General features: G+C 41.9%; 1 protein-coding gene across 1 annotated transcript; it reads right to left on the reverse strand.

Moving 5' to 3' along the window:
* Nucleotides 1–6,737: 6,737 nt before the first annotated feature.
* LOC118156455 (relaxin-3-like) lies at nt 6,738–9,521 on the reverse strand. Its single transcript, XM_035310537.1, has 2 exons — nt 9,194–9,521; nt 6,738–7,432 (listed from the first exon to the last, which is right to left on the reverse strand). Exons 1-2 carry the CDS (start codon nt 9,429–9,431, stop codon nt 7,065–7,067), a joined length of 606 nt encoding a protein of 201 aa, XP_035166428.1. The 5' UTR covers nt 9,432–9,521; the 3' UTR covers nt 6,738–7,064.
* Nucleotides 9,522–15,235: the final 5,714 nt, after the last annotated feature.

Consider the following 15,235-nt stretch of genomic DNA (forward strand, 5'->3'; position numbering starts at 1 on the left):
ACATTAGTAAACTTAAACGTCTTACATCATCCTATGCTATTTTACAATTATAACAAGTCACTCACTGGTTTCTAAGTATTTTCTGTTCCTTTCTGTTCTAACATTGTACCCCCACTGGCCAGGGAAGTTACACACAAATAGTTCAGTTACATGTACTATGAATTTTCCAAATACTTGTTAGCATGTTTGCTTTTTTCCATGTCAGTTTAGGGTGACTTAGCCCATAATCTATCTCTATTGGTTCCCTTGTTGCTCACATGGGCAGTATGGACATTTCTGACTTTTCTTGATTTTTGTTGACTAGGGTTGATTTTCTCAGATAACATCCTGGCATTAATTTCTCACCAGTGCCATGGTCCCTGCCTGTCAGCCGGAAACAGACCACCAAGGATCTGAGACATCTTGGTCTTTGATGACTCAGCTAATTGGTGTAGCATGCACATTATACCCTGGGCAGGGAGTACCAAATGGCTGCAGGCTGTTTGGTAATGATTTTTAGGTTCCAATATGTCCTTTTTATGCGGCCTGAGGTCCTATGCAAGCTCAAACCCACCTCACTGACAAATTTTGAGGTGGATTGCATTGCCTTAGTAAAGTTTTGGAGAAGCTTAGAGCCACAATAAGAAAACTCTCGTGTATGCTTGAAGGTGCATTGACAAAGACAGAATTACAGATGGTATGCCAGAGAGTTGGAGGGGGATAGCAAGAAAATGGAAGGTATGCTTCCACATGTCAGTGTGGGAAAGATTCCCAGGAACTGCAGTGTAGTCTACATATCCTTGAAAAGAGAAAGTATGGACCTTGAAGGGTGACTTGCTAATGAATGAAAAGTCCTTTGCAAGATGAGTGTGTCTCTTTGAAGATACTTCCACGCCTCTCAAAGGCAATGTAGATGAGTAGCTGAGGTGATACACAGGAAGGTGTAACTACCTACTCAACAGTGCAGGGTAGGATGTCAAATAAGTTTCCAAAAGCAAATCAGAACACATTTAGCTGACATCAGGTGGATGAATGTGCAAATGTTAAACCTGGATTAAAAGTGAAAAAGAAATAGATTTACATCCAGGAAAGAAGAGATTATTTGCTTCTTCCAGCTCTCCAGCAGAAGAATAAGCTTTTCCTATGTCATATTACATTGTAGACAACACAAGGAGAGTCCTCTCTCTAAGGCAACACTCAGTCAGACTGGAAAAGACCCAAGAGACTAATGCTAAGAGACATAAGATGAATGTGTGTAATGCTTTTTAGGAAAGCCAGGTCAGAAAGGCCAGGTGTTGGAGTTGCCCTGTGAGAGAACAACTGGAATGTATGGAGCTCTTCCTTCAGATGAATGACAAATGGATCAAGAGCTTATGGGTAAAGACTAAAGGACAGACTAATAAGAGTGACACTGTTTGTGGTTGCCACAGGCCACCTGATCAGGAGGAAGAAGTACACGAGGCCTTTTACAAGGCCTGAATGCCTTCTCTGCTTTAGTCTTCACTGCCAAGACTAGCTCTTGGGAATCCCTGACACTGGAGACCAGGGAGACCATCTGGAGAAAGGAAGACTTTCCCTTGGTTGAGAAGGATTGGGTTAGAAATCATTTAGGCAAACCTGACATCCACAAGTCCATGGGCCCTAATGGGATTGCACCCAGAAGAGTTGAGGGTCCTAGTGGACATCATTGCTAGGCCACTCTTAACCATATTTCTAAAGATCATGGAGAATGGGAGAGGTTCCTGAGAACTGGAAGAAAGCAGATGTCTCACCAGTCTTCAAAAGGGCAAGGAGAACCCAGGGATCTACATGACAGTCAGCCTCTCCTCCATCCCTGGAAAGGTGATGGAACAGCTTATCCTGGAGGCCACTTCTAAGCATGTGGAAGACAAGAAGGTGGTCAGGAGTAGTGACATGGAATCACCAAAGGGAAATCATGCTTAACTAAGCAGATTGCCTTCTATGATGGGAACAATTGTCTGGATAGATTAGGGGAGAACAGTGGATGTTGTCTACCTGGACTTCAGCAAGACTTATGACACTGTCTCCCATGATATCCTCATAGGCAAGCTCAAGATGTGTGGGCTGGGTAAGTGGACAGTGGGGTGGATTGAGAACTGGCTGAATGTCAGGTCCCATAGGGTTATGATCAGGGGCACAGAGCCCGGTTGGAGGCCTGTAGCTGTCTCTGTCCCCCAGGGGTCTGCACTGGGGCTAATATTGTTTAAATTAATTCATTTATGACTTAGATGAAGGGACAGAGTGCCTCCTCAGCAAGTTTGCTGATGATACAAAACAGTGAAGTTGGACTAGATGATCTCCAGAAGTCCTTTGTAAACCTCAACCATTCTGTGATTGTTTGAAAACGGACAAACAGTGAAAAGTATCCAACTTTCTTCTAAGTGCATCAACGTTGCCACAAACCTTAAGATGTTCTGGAAAGTTGTCTAGCTGGTCAGATAACTTGGCCTACAAACATGGTAGAACACAGCAGCCTATTCCTATGTTACTGGAAAATAGTTCTATGCCAAACCTAACATATCAGCAGCTGAGAAATGTAGACCTGACTACTGAAGTCTTAGTCCCTCAGGAGCTCTGCAGAGAGGGCATGAGACACCTGGGGTCAACCTGGCACTGCACTCTAACCTTCAGCCCAGTGTTGTGATCTCAAATGAAAAAGGGTGGGGGTGAAATGTGTACTATCACATGTTGCTGTTGCATGGGAAACACCCCGGTTTAGAAGGGATTTCATCTCTTGGCACAGGGACAAAAGATGTAAAAACACAGAGACAAAGAAACTCTTCAGTGATGGCCTCTGATGCCAGGAGTGGTTGGTGCTGAGCCCAAAGATCTCTGCAGTGCCAGAAGCACAGTCATAGGCAAATGCTTTACACCAGATTGCTGACACAGGGAACAACTTCATGCTAGTATTGAATAACCCAATGAAGAACGGTAACTGGAGAGCTGAAACCAGTGTGATTCAACTCAGGTGCGGAGGCAGAAACTGTCATCTTACTGTACTTTGCTTTCAGCTCATAAGGACAAAACAATTCCTGAAGAGGCACTTGTTGGTGCCAGAAGGGATCCATCACTCGTCAGCTGAGATTTCACAGAAACTGCAAGTACCTGGAAAGTCTTGGGACAAGCAGCATAATCCAGAGAAGGTACACATCCTGCTGGGGGCTGTTCTTTTGGCCCAGTTGGAAGTACAAAGGCTGGAAGCCAGTTTTTGTTTCTCTTCTGAGTTTCTGTATGTGATATTTGCTACCTTGTGCAGCTGTGTTAACAGTGAAACACTTTGACAATTCATGGGTACAGATTTGGCTTTAAGCATTTCAAGGTTAAAACATGAGAGAAGGCTGCAGTTGAAGGACTTTAAGTATTGCATATCAAGTAAAGGAAAATTCCAGGGCAGGAGAAATATAGGTGCAAGGGAGGTTAGGTGGAGGAAAAAAGAATTTGCACAGACTACCAAATTTGCTTTCCTTCTTAGCAGTTCTGGTCAGAAAATAGTCCTGGACAAGTACACTGTGGAGGCACAGTATTTGATACCAAGACTTGACCACAAAGCAGGCGGCTGTAATAGTCAAGTAGCTCTGTTGGAGTGAAAATCCACGGAAAAGACCCAACAGCTCCTGTGTTTGTTCCCAGGATATCGAAGAGCTGTGTGACGGAAAAGTCATTCAGCATATGATGGCAATTTGTGGCACAAATGAGAAAAAGAGCTTATTTCAGCTACTTGCTCATAATAGTGAGTGGCTGCAGAGCAGCAAAGTGGGTACAAATCTATCCACGTTCTGCTGAGGAGGAAAGGAGTTTTTGTTTCCTGTTTTGTCTCTGCTGTTTGCTGAGGAGAAGAGACTGTCGTCTCAGAAAGTTTTTCAGTAACTCAGTGTGTTAACCTGAGGTCTGTTTCTGACTTTGTCAGCTTGTAGAAATACTCCGGTAACTCATAAGACTATAATTTTCTGTATGTTTTACTTAAAGATTGGGTGAAGTAAGCAGCTGATCCAATAGGACTTTTTATGTAGAAGAAACTGCTGTCTTCCAGGTCTCTAGGACTTGTTAGGATAGCTCTCTGCAGCACAGTTAGGCAGTGCATGTTTCAGAAACATCTGCACATCTTGATTCTAGTAAATTCTTTAGTTGTGACCCTTTAATTCAGTGACATTGAAAATGAAATGATGTGCAAGGTTGTTTGGTGAGCAGGTACTGTCTAGGAATGGAGAGACAGGCACAAAGCCCCTCTTTGTCACAAACATGGAATGCAATCTTTGGACTAATCTAAGCTAAGAACAGATTGAAGTTCCTAAGCAGGACATTGGGAGTTTCTTGGTATGAGAAAATGCAGTCCTGAAAATTCCCATTCAACCATCACCCAAACTCTAACTTTCACATTGAAAATTGGGGATCACTAAATTCTGTTTCACGGTGTCGTCAGACTTATTATCTGAGATACTTGACTCTAGATATATCACAATCCAACTTCATATTATTTATGAATTTACACAAAGAATTCTAGCAAGTTTTGAACAAGGTCAAAACAGGGAATAGAGCTGGACAGACTGTTGTATATACTACTACAGATTATCCTCATTTGGTCAGTTTTTTAATAAGTTCATAATCAGACCTGATTCAGACTTTACCCACAGGGAAAAAAATCCTGAACTTCCCCAGAAGAATAAACCCTTGCAGACACAAATAGCAGTGCTAATAAAAAAGGCTGATTTCTTTTCAGGAGGTGTGTTTTTGGACAGCTATGATGGTAAGCACAATGTGTTGCTTTGAGATGCTGTGCTCATATTTATGCTGCTATATATGTATGGCAGTACTCCCAGAGGAGCTTTCAGCAGAGACAAGGTCCTTCAGGTTTGCCATTTGGATCAATATGCTAACTCAATAATGACTTTATATGAGCATATCATGATTTTATGAGCTGTCTGCTTTAAAACATGATAATTTCCCCTGTGTGGCTGGCCAGACATGTCATTTTATGTGACAGGTTTACTTCTGGTCTTAAAAAAAGCTTTAATGTTTTTGTGTTTGGACACCAAGTCATACAATCAGCAGCAGATGGCATCCTACTGCATGGCTAGTCCTGTTGCAATCAAGTGACACATAATGGTCACCTTCAGCTACACTGCAAAGAAGCTGCTGTAAGAGGTGACCTACCACACTGATGTCTTCCAGGACTACATTTTCTTTAAAAAGAAAACCTTTGAGTATGCACATGCATACACAGCTACTTCCTTACTTGCAAAATACAGACTGAATTTCAACTTAATTCAACTTATTTGATATCTGTTATGGCTGGTCCTACAAGCTGTGTACCTGGACAGATTTGTGGAAACAGAGTAAAGTAGAACAAGCAGCATATTCCCTTTTCCCCATATTTCTATTTGAAAGTTTGGCAGAAGGTTTTTTGGCAAAATGAGAAAAGCATACAGGCTAATTTTCATTTTCAGCCATGATATATTCACATTTTCCCTTTTATCAGGGATTCTATATACTGCTTAGCCTCTACCTTAATAAAACAAACAAACAAACAAGCTTAAATCCCAAAGCCCTTGATCCTACTCAAAAATAACGAATGCTTCCCCTCAAACTCCTCCTGTATTCTAGGAAATCATTAGCTAAACTAGGGAATCTCTAGCACCAAAACTATTAGTGGAAGCTGAAAGATAAGATACAGAAGTGTAACTGGGCTGTTGCAAAAAAATACTACAGCAGAACTTCACACAGCTACCTTCCTCACTCAGACTGACAAGAAGCATCTTACATTCACTAAAACAGAGGTGTGGGAGAAGATACCTCAACGCTTGCTCAGCATTATCCCTATGACTAAAGAGCTGGTGCTTTCCAGTTGGAGGGTAACATTTGTAGTGACTGCACATTCTGCACAGTCTTTAAAATTGACTGAAATTACTAAAATTGACATGGCTTGATAAAAATAATAAAAAGGATCAATATATGCCTAAGTGCTGGAATAACAGTACCTTAGGAAAAGGGATAAAGAAGTGAGGCTACAATCTCATTAAGCAGTATTTTGATCAAAGAACACTTTTCAAAAGACAATTTGAAGAATGAAGCACCATCAGCCAAAGGTAATGATTGTGTAGTCAAAGCTATGAAGTATACTGAGTAAACCACTGCTACAAAGCGAAGTGAAGTTACAATGAGCATCATTAAGGTAACGAAAAAAAAGAAAATAATAAATAAATAATAATAATAAAAAAACCTTAAGGCATCAACAGCCTAGCTAGAAATGCTACTTGTCACAGCTGAGAAGTGAGTGAGAGACAAAAAGTTTAGGAACTACAAAGATTAAAGCAGCTATTTTTAAATGCCTGGAGTAGTGTAGAACAGCATAGTGTAGGAAGACATGGGAAAGTGTCTATATAACATGAGTTATTTGAAGCACATGCAACAGTCTCACTAAGCACTAAGTAGAAAAAAATGAGAAAGGTATATAAGAAATAACAACTTCAGCTCCTAACTAATTAGGTTCTTCTATGTAGATGAAGAAATATTTAGGCTGCAAGTATTCTGTTGAGGTAAAAATGCAGAAAGGTATTGCATAAAACAATTCTGCAATTGTAAGGGAGGGGAAAGTGTCCAAAATAATCAGCAAGCTGAGTCAGTCTTAGTGGAGTTTCACGCAAAATGTCCTTTTTGTACAGCTCTGTAGCATGAATCTCATCTCAAGAATATCTCCGGGTGTTCTTTCTGTCAGAGAAAGAATAACTCTGTAACACTTAGTATAATTACATTTTAATTAAACACTTACTTTTTCCTTACATGTTACAAAGATATATTACATTTGTAATATAAGAGTAAAGGCTGGACATCAAATGAATTGTAAAGACTTATTAAAAAAATATAGAGTAAAAGTTACTGCAGCAAAACAAAGTCATTACAGTTACACTTGAGGATTTTGTTGTTGTTGTTGTTTAAAGAAAACCAGCAGTATTGACTGGCACTTACAGATAAAACAAAATACAGTAAGAGTTTTATTCCTCCATACAGCATTCAACCAAGTAGCACTGCAACTAACATAGATTTCATGCACAAGTGCAGAGAGTATTTTAAACTCTGCATATAGTACTAATTTCAGCTTTTGTACAGCCCCATTTGCAACACATTCCTGCCAGACCCAGAGATTCACGTTTTCTTCTGGGATATCTGGCCCAAGGATAACTGTTTGATCCCACAGGATTTGGAATTCCTTTTCCTCCCCTGTCCTTCTGAGCAGCTTCTTCCACCTGTTGAAGAAGTTCTTTGAAGTCATCTGCCACAGGTTCATATTCATTATAGTCATTTAAACTATACAAGTCCTTCAGTATCTCCCATCCAAGAAATGGGCTGCTTCTCTGCATCTGTTCCAGTTCAGGACCCAAAACTGATTGCAACTTGAAGTTTCCCAGAAGTTTGTTGCTTTCTGCTTGAGAGGAATCTATTTAAAGAAAAGACTTAAAGTTAAGACTTTATGAATATCAAAACCAGCACACAGTTCTAAAAGTCATCAATAAAAAGCCTATTCAGCTAGCAATAAGCAAAGCATTTTTATTTATGAGAGCTATTGGTGCTACAGAGCCTCCGCTCATGATTTACTTATAGATTACTTCTAGGACAATCTTTGTTCTGAAGGCTATGCTGTCTATTAGACAAGGGAAGTATGCTGTGACAACTGTCACTGACGTATACACACCCTATTACAGCTGCACTGTTACATATGGAGATGTGTCAGTCCTTCTGTAAATAAAATTGTAAAGTGATGTATCCAGAGACTGCATAAAATTGTGTCATGCGATTCACAAATTGGATTAGACCACTCCTTTCCCATGCACAGTTACACAAACCAGTACCATAAGAAGAACAAATGGAGGGAGAAGGACTGTGTATTGGACTCAGCAAGCAACTATTTTATGTGTACTCTTATAGATGGCATTTTTCTACAGCTATTTCAGCTGATACTTGCCACTCGTTTCTCAAGACTTGCAGAATTTACTTAGAAACACACTTGGTCTCGCTGACCCCAGTGTTCTCAAAAATCCAGCACTACTTCCATTCACCTCACACTGTTTCTCTTGTTTTTGCTTCTGCAAGGCAAGTGGCATTGCATATTTCAGCTGACGTGAGGAAGAGCAGATTTTTTAGTTCTTAAGTTAAAAAAATATCTGAAATAGGTGTTTGCCATGTGGTCTGCATGCTGCTATCTTGGTTTTGTATTTTTGTTTCAGAAAGCTGAAAGAACATGAGAACATCAAGTGAACATTAGATTTATGTTAATCTAGCCAATCAACATTCACAAGCTAACTTTCAGATAGAACAGCTACACAGATATGTAAAAAAAACCGTTTGTAGCTTCTTTACTAGTCAAGCAGTTACTACTATTCAGTGGTCACTTGGGGCAGAGAAACACTTCCAGTTAGACGGTACAGAGCACAGCAGGGTCTCCTTCATGACTCTTAGAAGATGCTCTTAGAAGCTATTGCTCAAGAATAGAAAGAAAAAGTTTCCTGTGAACTTTGGTGGCTGTTCATGAGGTCTTACCTTTGGAATTATAACAAGTTACACATTATTACTCTATTTGTTAAAGAAAAGGTAAAATAAACCCAAAATACTGGCTTCACTTATAGTAAAAGGTTATTTCATTAACAGTATGCTTAAGCAAGAAAAAAAGCTCTTTGTAAGTACTAGCCGTAATTCCATCTTTTTCCTGCTTAAACATGTTATTTCCACTTTTTGAAATATCGGTATAAATGAGACCCAGTGCCTAGAATTACGTATTACTATTTTGCAAAGAGTCAAAAAATATCTGCTTACCCTTTCTTAATGTATTTGTCTTAGAACCTTAGAACCTATTTTACCCGCCAGGAACTTCACTAAAGACCCTTAAAACAGTTTTTGCGTTTAGATCTCAACCCGAAGCGCCAAGCGAGAGACCCCCACTCGTTCCTCAACGCGCAAGTCGCACGGAACCGCGCAAGCTGAGCAGTAAGAAAAAAAGAAAGAAAGAAAGATAAAACTCCCTATCCCGTAACCCCCGCACCCCAGCCCAGCTCAGGAGCACCGCTCTACAGCTCCTGACCGCGGGGAAAGCCTGACGGGACGCGGAGGGAGGGCTCCCGGCGGGGCGCTCCCCGGGCAGACCCGACCCGGCGGCGTCGGGGCGCCCCGAGAGCCCTTCCTTCCCCCTCCTTCGGGCACTCACCGACGGCGGGCGCCGGCTCCGCGGCCAGCAGGGAGAGCCGCTTCCAGCGGGACCCGCCGCAGGTGAAGATGACGGCGCGGATGAACTCCCGGCCGCACAGCTTCACCCCGTAGCCGTCGCCGTCGCCCGCCGACAGCAGCGCGCCCCGGGCTCCGGGCTGTCCCGGCGGGGCGCAGCACAGCAGCAGCGCCGCCGCGGCGCACACGAGTCGCAGCTTGGCCCCCATCGTGGCCCCCATGGCGGCCCCCAACGGCCGCCCAACCGCCGGCCTCTCGCGGCCTCGAGCCCGACCGCCGCCGCCCCGCGTGCCGCCCGCCCGAGCCGCCGCTCCTCGCCCGCCTCCCTCCCGCCTTTTTATCGGCTGAGGGCGGCGCTGAGTCACCGCCTCGGCACCGGCCCCGCCGACGAGGCTCGGACCGGGGCGAGCTCCTACCCCGCCCCGGTCGCCCCCGAGGCTCCCATCCTGCCCCCGCCGCCGCCGGCCTCGCTTCTGAAATTGGCGTCCCCCCCCCCCCCCCCCCCCCCCCGCCCCGCCTCGGCCTCTGGGCCCCCGGGGAGCAGCGGGGAGGCGTGAAGGAGGGGGCGAGCTCGCCCCGTTTGGGTGGGGGCGCCGCGCCCCTCCTGCAGAAGGTCCTAAACGCTTTGGTTGAAGCAAAGAGCACGGAACCACAGAATCCTGGCGGCTGGGAAAGACGTCCAGGATCAACTGGTCCAAGCGTCCCCCTACCACCAATGTCACCCACCAAACCATGTCCCCAAGCACCACGTCCGACCTTTCCTTGAACACCCCCAGGGACGGTGACACCACCGTCTCCCTGGCCCACCTGCTCCAATGTCTGACTAGATAAACCTTTGCAAAGATGTTAAAGGAAGTAAAGTAAAACACAGGCAGCCCCTCGGAACTGTTTAAGCACCAGACTCAAGGTGGGATTGGAGAGCCCGAATTCCTCCTGAGTTCGTCATTCTCAAGGCCGAGGCTCAGAGGTGGCCATGGGCAGCCCAGCTTCAGGGCTACCTCGGCTCTGATAGTGGCCTCCCAGGGCTCTGAAGCTCCGGATCCGTGTGTTCCACCATCAGGCAGCTGCAGCCTCTTGCTGATGAGGGTTCTTTGGACTCACCTCATAGGCTACACTCCCTGTTAAAGTAAATATTTTTATTTCTTTCCACCCCCCAGCACAACTGGACAAGAAATAGCCTCCATCCGCTTTTCTAAACAGCCATACTACAGAAAAACAGAAAAAGTTTGTCAAAAAATAGAGTAAGGCAGTGTTCAAGGGATCTTTTTGTGTGAGGGCTATGCTTTCTATTCCTTAAGAATTGTTTGCATATAGAAAAACCTCAAAACTCAGTCTAGAAGGAAAGCACCTAGAAAACATGTCTACAGACTAGTGTATAAAGATGAATGATTCACTTGCACTGGAAGAGAAGACGAAGACTGGATTACATTTTCAAGGAGGACTTTCATGTTTTACACTGAGCTGGATCTAGAAAGTATGGAAACTACAACATTGTGTATACTTGGATTTTCTTTTTCGTCAAATCTGAAACATTTTGGACCAGAGAACCTTCAACAGCAGACACCAATTATTATCTAGGCTGTTACTAGGATGCAGTCCTCAGGAGTGGAAACTGACACTGAAATTTCCCAAGGGCTAAACCTCCATCTGTTTATCTTTTGGTTAAAGTCTTAATTGTTATTCTGTTACATACAAGTTGAAGAGGGGTAATCACAGCATGCATTTTTAAAGAAAGCAACAGCTTGATCTTGTTGGTGTAGTAGACTTTTCCTGAATATATACATCACATCAGGTGAACTTATTTCTGGACTGCAAGAAGCCTTTAGGCAGGGGAACTGAATTTAGTTAGTGTGGCTGGAGAGCTGTCAACATCTACAAGCACACTTTCACGGCAATTAAGGAAGGTATCTCCTGAGTTAGGCAGTGACTGACCACAGTGACTTATTTAATCTGTAACCTAATAAAATTTATTTTATACCCTGGTGCCCATACCCTATATTGGATCCAGTCTTTAAAAGCAGTAAAATGTAGGATGTGTCTTTCTCAGGTTTTCCCTGGGGAATTTTGAGGCAGGTACTATCACACTGGCTGGTCAGCCTAGCTGTAAAGCCTCTGACTCTCCAAATGTCCCAGTTTCAAATTTAACTAGAATATCTGCTACTGGGGTACCACATCTAACGCTCTCTTATCAAAGGCAGGGATTAGGATGGCTATCTTCATTTTTTTTCACAAGAGCCTAGTTTTTGCAACTGTCTGAAGCATGTACCCTCTGACTACAGCTGCTAAAAGCAACCACTCCAAAGACCGGAAAACAAAAAGTTCAAAATAAGTTTTCTGACCTCGCAATTTTCTCCTTCAAGGCTACCAAATGCAAAAGAATGCCGTCTATGTTTTCTGTTGTGCTTGTTGGTAGCTGATAGAGCATGAGTTGTCAAAGAGGCCTCGGAGGGTATGTCTTTTTGAGACATCCACAATTCCTCGGGGGGAGTTCACACTGCAGCACTCTTCATCACTCTTTGTTGAAAAGCACAGGCTACAAATTCTCTTTTACTAGGATTAAAGACTGCAACAAAAGTCAGTGATTTAATGAGTTTGATAAAGGATCATATCTGAATGAGCCAGCAGTCGTTTGACATTCTTAATGTCACTACGCTCGGTGCTGTTTCACCAGTAGGGTGTACTACTCAGTATTTTTCCTCTAGCCATATTTTAATAACATTGCTTGTGCATCTAAGGCTTTTGACTAGATCTATTGTGATTTGAATAGTAGGTTATAAAGAAACTTAGCAGGTAAGTCATATAACTTTAAATCATGCGGGATTTTATATAGAAAAGTCTAACTGTCAATCCTTCAATGATTTGGCATGAATTTAAATCAAGTCAGAGGCTAAGCTGGTTTAGTTGTTTATCATAGCTAGAAAAACTACCTCTGTTCAAACTAATACACACAGACGAAAATAACTAATTTGAATATTTACATAATAGCTCAACCAATCTGAAGTAACTATCCACCTTACTGTCTGCATTATAATGAAGAGCAGACAACAGCACAGCAAAGAAATGAAATTCCATGCGTGATCTACAGGATCTTGCAATATAGATCCTGTCTCAATGCAAGTATTTCTTATTTTTCTATTGCCTAAAATAAGGTAAAGATGATCGTACCATTTCTCTCCCTTGTACTAAATTTTGAATCTGTTGGCCAATAGCAATCAAATTGTACAGAGGGTAGTGTGATTGATGAAAACAGGTGGCTAAATAAAAGATATACCCTTAACAATACCTCAATAACCTTGAATACTTTGAACAAAATGTTTATTCCCCTAACTAATATCAGACAACCTACACAGAGGGTCAGACTTAGGACAAAAATGTATAGATTTCATTGGTATCTTTTCAGACACTTCATTTCAAATTTATGGAGTCCACTGCTGCAAGAACTACTTAGTTTTTGGAAGTTGCTCAAACCTGAACTTTAAATATTTCTTAAGATTGCTTAGTACCAGACAGAATTCTGTAACAAATGAGAAATGCCACTTCATGCATGTGACTGGTGATTATGTGTCAGTGTTATCCAGGTATCTGTGTAGGGCTTCATCATAAAATGTCTGGGTTTTAGAAAACAGCAGTTCACCATTAAGGAAGCTAATAGTTCAGAAATGAAGAAATCCAAGCATTTTAGACAATACATTCCAAGACTCATTAAACGACTCAATAATAATGCATAACTTATCTTGCTCGTGTATTGTCCACGTAAGTGCTTTCCACCCCACTACTTTAAGAGCAGCGAGATGCAGTCCTAGTCACCAAATAACCTCAGAACACTTAGGAAGGGGCTTGTAAGAACTGTCTTTTCCTATTATAAGGGAGGGTTTGGAACAGATAAATCATTCTTCTAAGCAGACTGGACCCCCTGACATAACTTTACTTCTTTCTCAGCAGTACTCATGTGTCCTATCAAAATCAGATTAACAACAGAAGTGTGGGATGAGCAGTTGTGGTTCACAAATAGGCTCACTTGCTTGGATTCTAAATGAGACATATCCATAACAAGAACATAAATAGTTTAATTTTGACAACCTAATCATGACTTACCTCTCACTTTCCCTGAAAAATCCTGTTCTGAGTGACATTGATTCAGGTTTCATGGCTATCAGACATGATGGCCCGGAACGACAACAGGATTACAGTGATAAGAGTAGCTCTCGGGTCAGAACAAGTTCTCCCTGCAGTTATTCTCCTTCTCTTCCCCCAATGATTCTTGAAAACAAAGACAGCTGCTGTGATACATTAAAGGAAGTCTGAGGGCTGAAGCCAGCTGAGCACCCATGACAGAAGGGATCAGGATGTGTTATGTTTTATGTATTTATTTCTGAATACAACTGGTATGATGATTATGGGCAACTTGTGCTGTAAACATCTATTTCCCCAAAGTAGGTCCTGTCAAAGGTAAGCTTCTCTGCTTTCCTTCATTATTCTCTGAAGAGAATTATACAGTTCAGCCACTCTATAGCTGGATAGCTACGTGACAGATATGGCTGGGTTTGGCATACACAAGCACTTCCATTAGTGCACTGGCAGCAGAATAAATATTCAGTACCACAGAATGAGAATCTTCAAAACAAAGGCATAATTTACCCAGAAAACAAAACAAACAAAAAATAAAAATAAAAATAAAAACAGAATAAAGCTAACAGCAGGAAAGAAAGGTGACTAAACCATTAACATCTTGACAGTCTTCGGCACATTCTATGTAGCCCATTTAAATGCATTTCTGGGTTTGGCATTAGACTGTCCTGCTTAGAGCATGTTCAACCTTTTCCCCTATAAATTTAGTAACTTTCACTGATACTGACTGGGTAACACTGAATGAAACTTGCCTTACCTTACTTTTTTTTTTTTTTTTTTTTTTTTTTTTGGGGGGGGGGGGACACGGGGACGGGGAACACGACAACAACAATTCTTGCAATGATCTTAATGTTTAACCCTAGGGAGGAAAAAAAAATAAATCAAATTTAGCTAGGATGGAGTAATACGTAGCATTCCTACTCTCTCTTAAAACTGCTATCTTGGTCATTATTTTGCTTAGCCTGTGCTTCATTTAACACTGCTTTTTGATCAAACACCATAGTCAGCAATCTATCACAAACACACAGATGCTAATTTATAATTCTCAGTGGGGAGGAGTAGGATATTTCCTAATTTTCTAACACTTGTAAGTAAAACTACAATATGGACTATTAAAACTGCTCTCTTGTAGAATGGTTTTCATAGGATTAAAAGGTAGATTAATATGCACTGGTGGAGACATACAAATACCAAAGCAAGCTGTGTAATTGTTTTTTTCTTTCTTGAAAGAAAGAGTATCAAGAGATGATAGAGATCAAAACATAAAAGCTTGTTAGAACATCTCCAGAATTAAAGCTAGGCCTACTTCAGCCCTTGGAGGAAAGGTAGCAGAGGATATGCTACCTAAATAAAAACAAGTAAGCAGGGTCACCTACGTCCCAAGAATAGAACAGATTATAGCAGCAAGTTAGGACATGTTTTTGTGGTGAGAGATTGTGTTATAGGATAGGCAGAAAACGTGAGGTGGTCTTGTGCTGCTTTTTGTGAGTGTGCAGAAGTACACTGACTGGTAGAACACACCTGAAAGCACCACAGGCTGAGCTGAGGCATAACCTTCCAAGGCAGATTAAAATCACTACCTGGAATCCTATGTGGCAAAAGTGTAGACCAAGCTCTTGAAACCAAAGCTATTATAACCCATTTTACTGCTCTGCACAAAGAAATGCATCAATTTTGAAAGTTTATGCAGTTTGTTAACATGAATATGAGAGAGGCACGCAGAACCAATTACAACAGTGACTGAATGTAGAAGTGACTGAATGTAGAAGATTCACTTTCAGGAATCATTGTATACAGCTATGAAAACTGTGGTATTAGTTTCGTCTACCTTGAAAAGCTCTTGTTACATGATGTATTCACCTGTCTTACTGTATCAATATCCTAATCTCACTTGCCT

The sequence above is a fragment of the Oxyura jamaicensis genome, chromosome Z (assembly GCF_011077185.1).
Source record: "Oxyura jamaicensis isolate SHBP4307 breed ruddy duck chromosome Z, BPBGC_Ojam_1.0, whole genome shotgun sequence".
NCBI lineage: Eukaryota > Metazoa > Chordata > Aves > Anseriformes > Anatidae > Oxyura > Oxyura jamaicensis.

Coding starts and splice junctions, on each gene's coding strand:
- LOC118156455 (XM_035310537.1), bottom strand. CDS start 9,431: ATGGGGGCCACGATGGGGGCCAAGCTGCGACTCGTGTGCGCCGCGGCG. Junction 7,433..9,193: donor GGAGCCGGCGCCCGCCGTCG/GTGAGTGCCCGA, acceptor TTCTTTAAATAG/ATTCCTCTCAAGCAGAAAGC.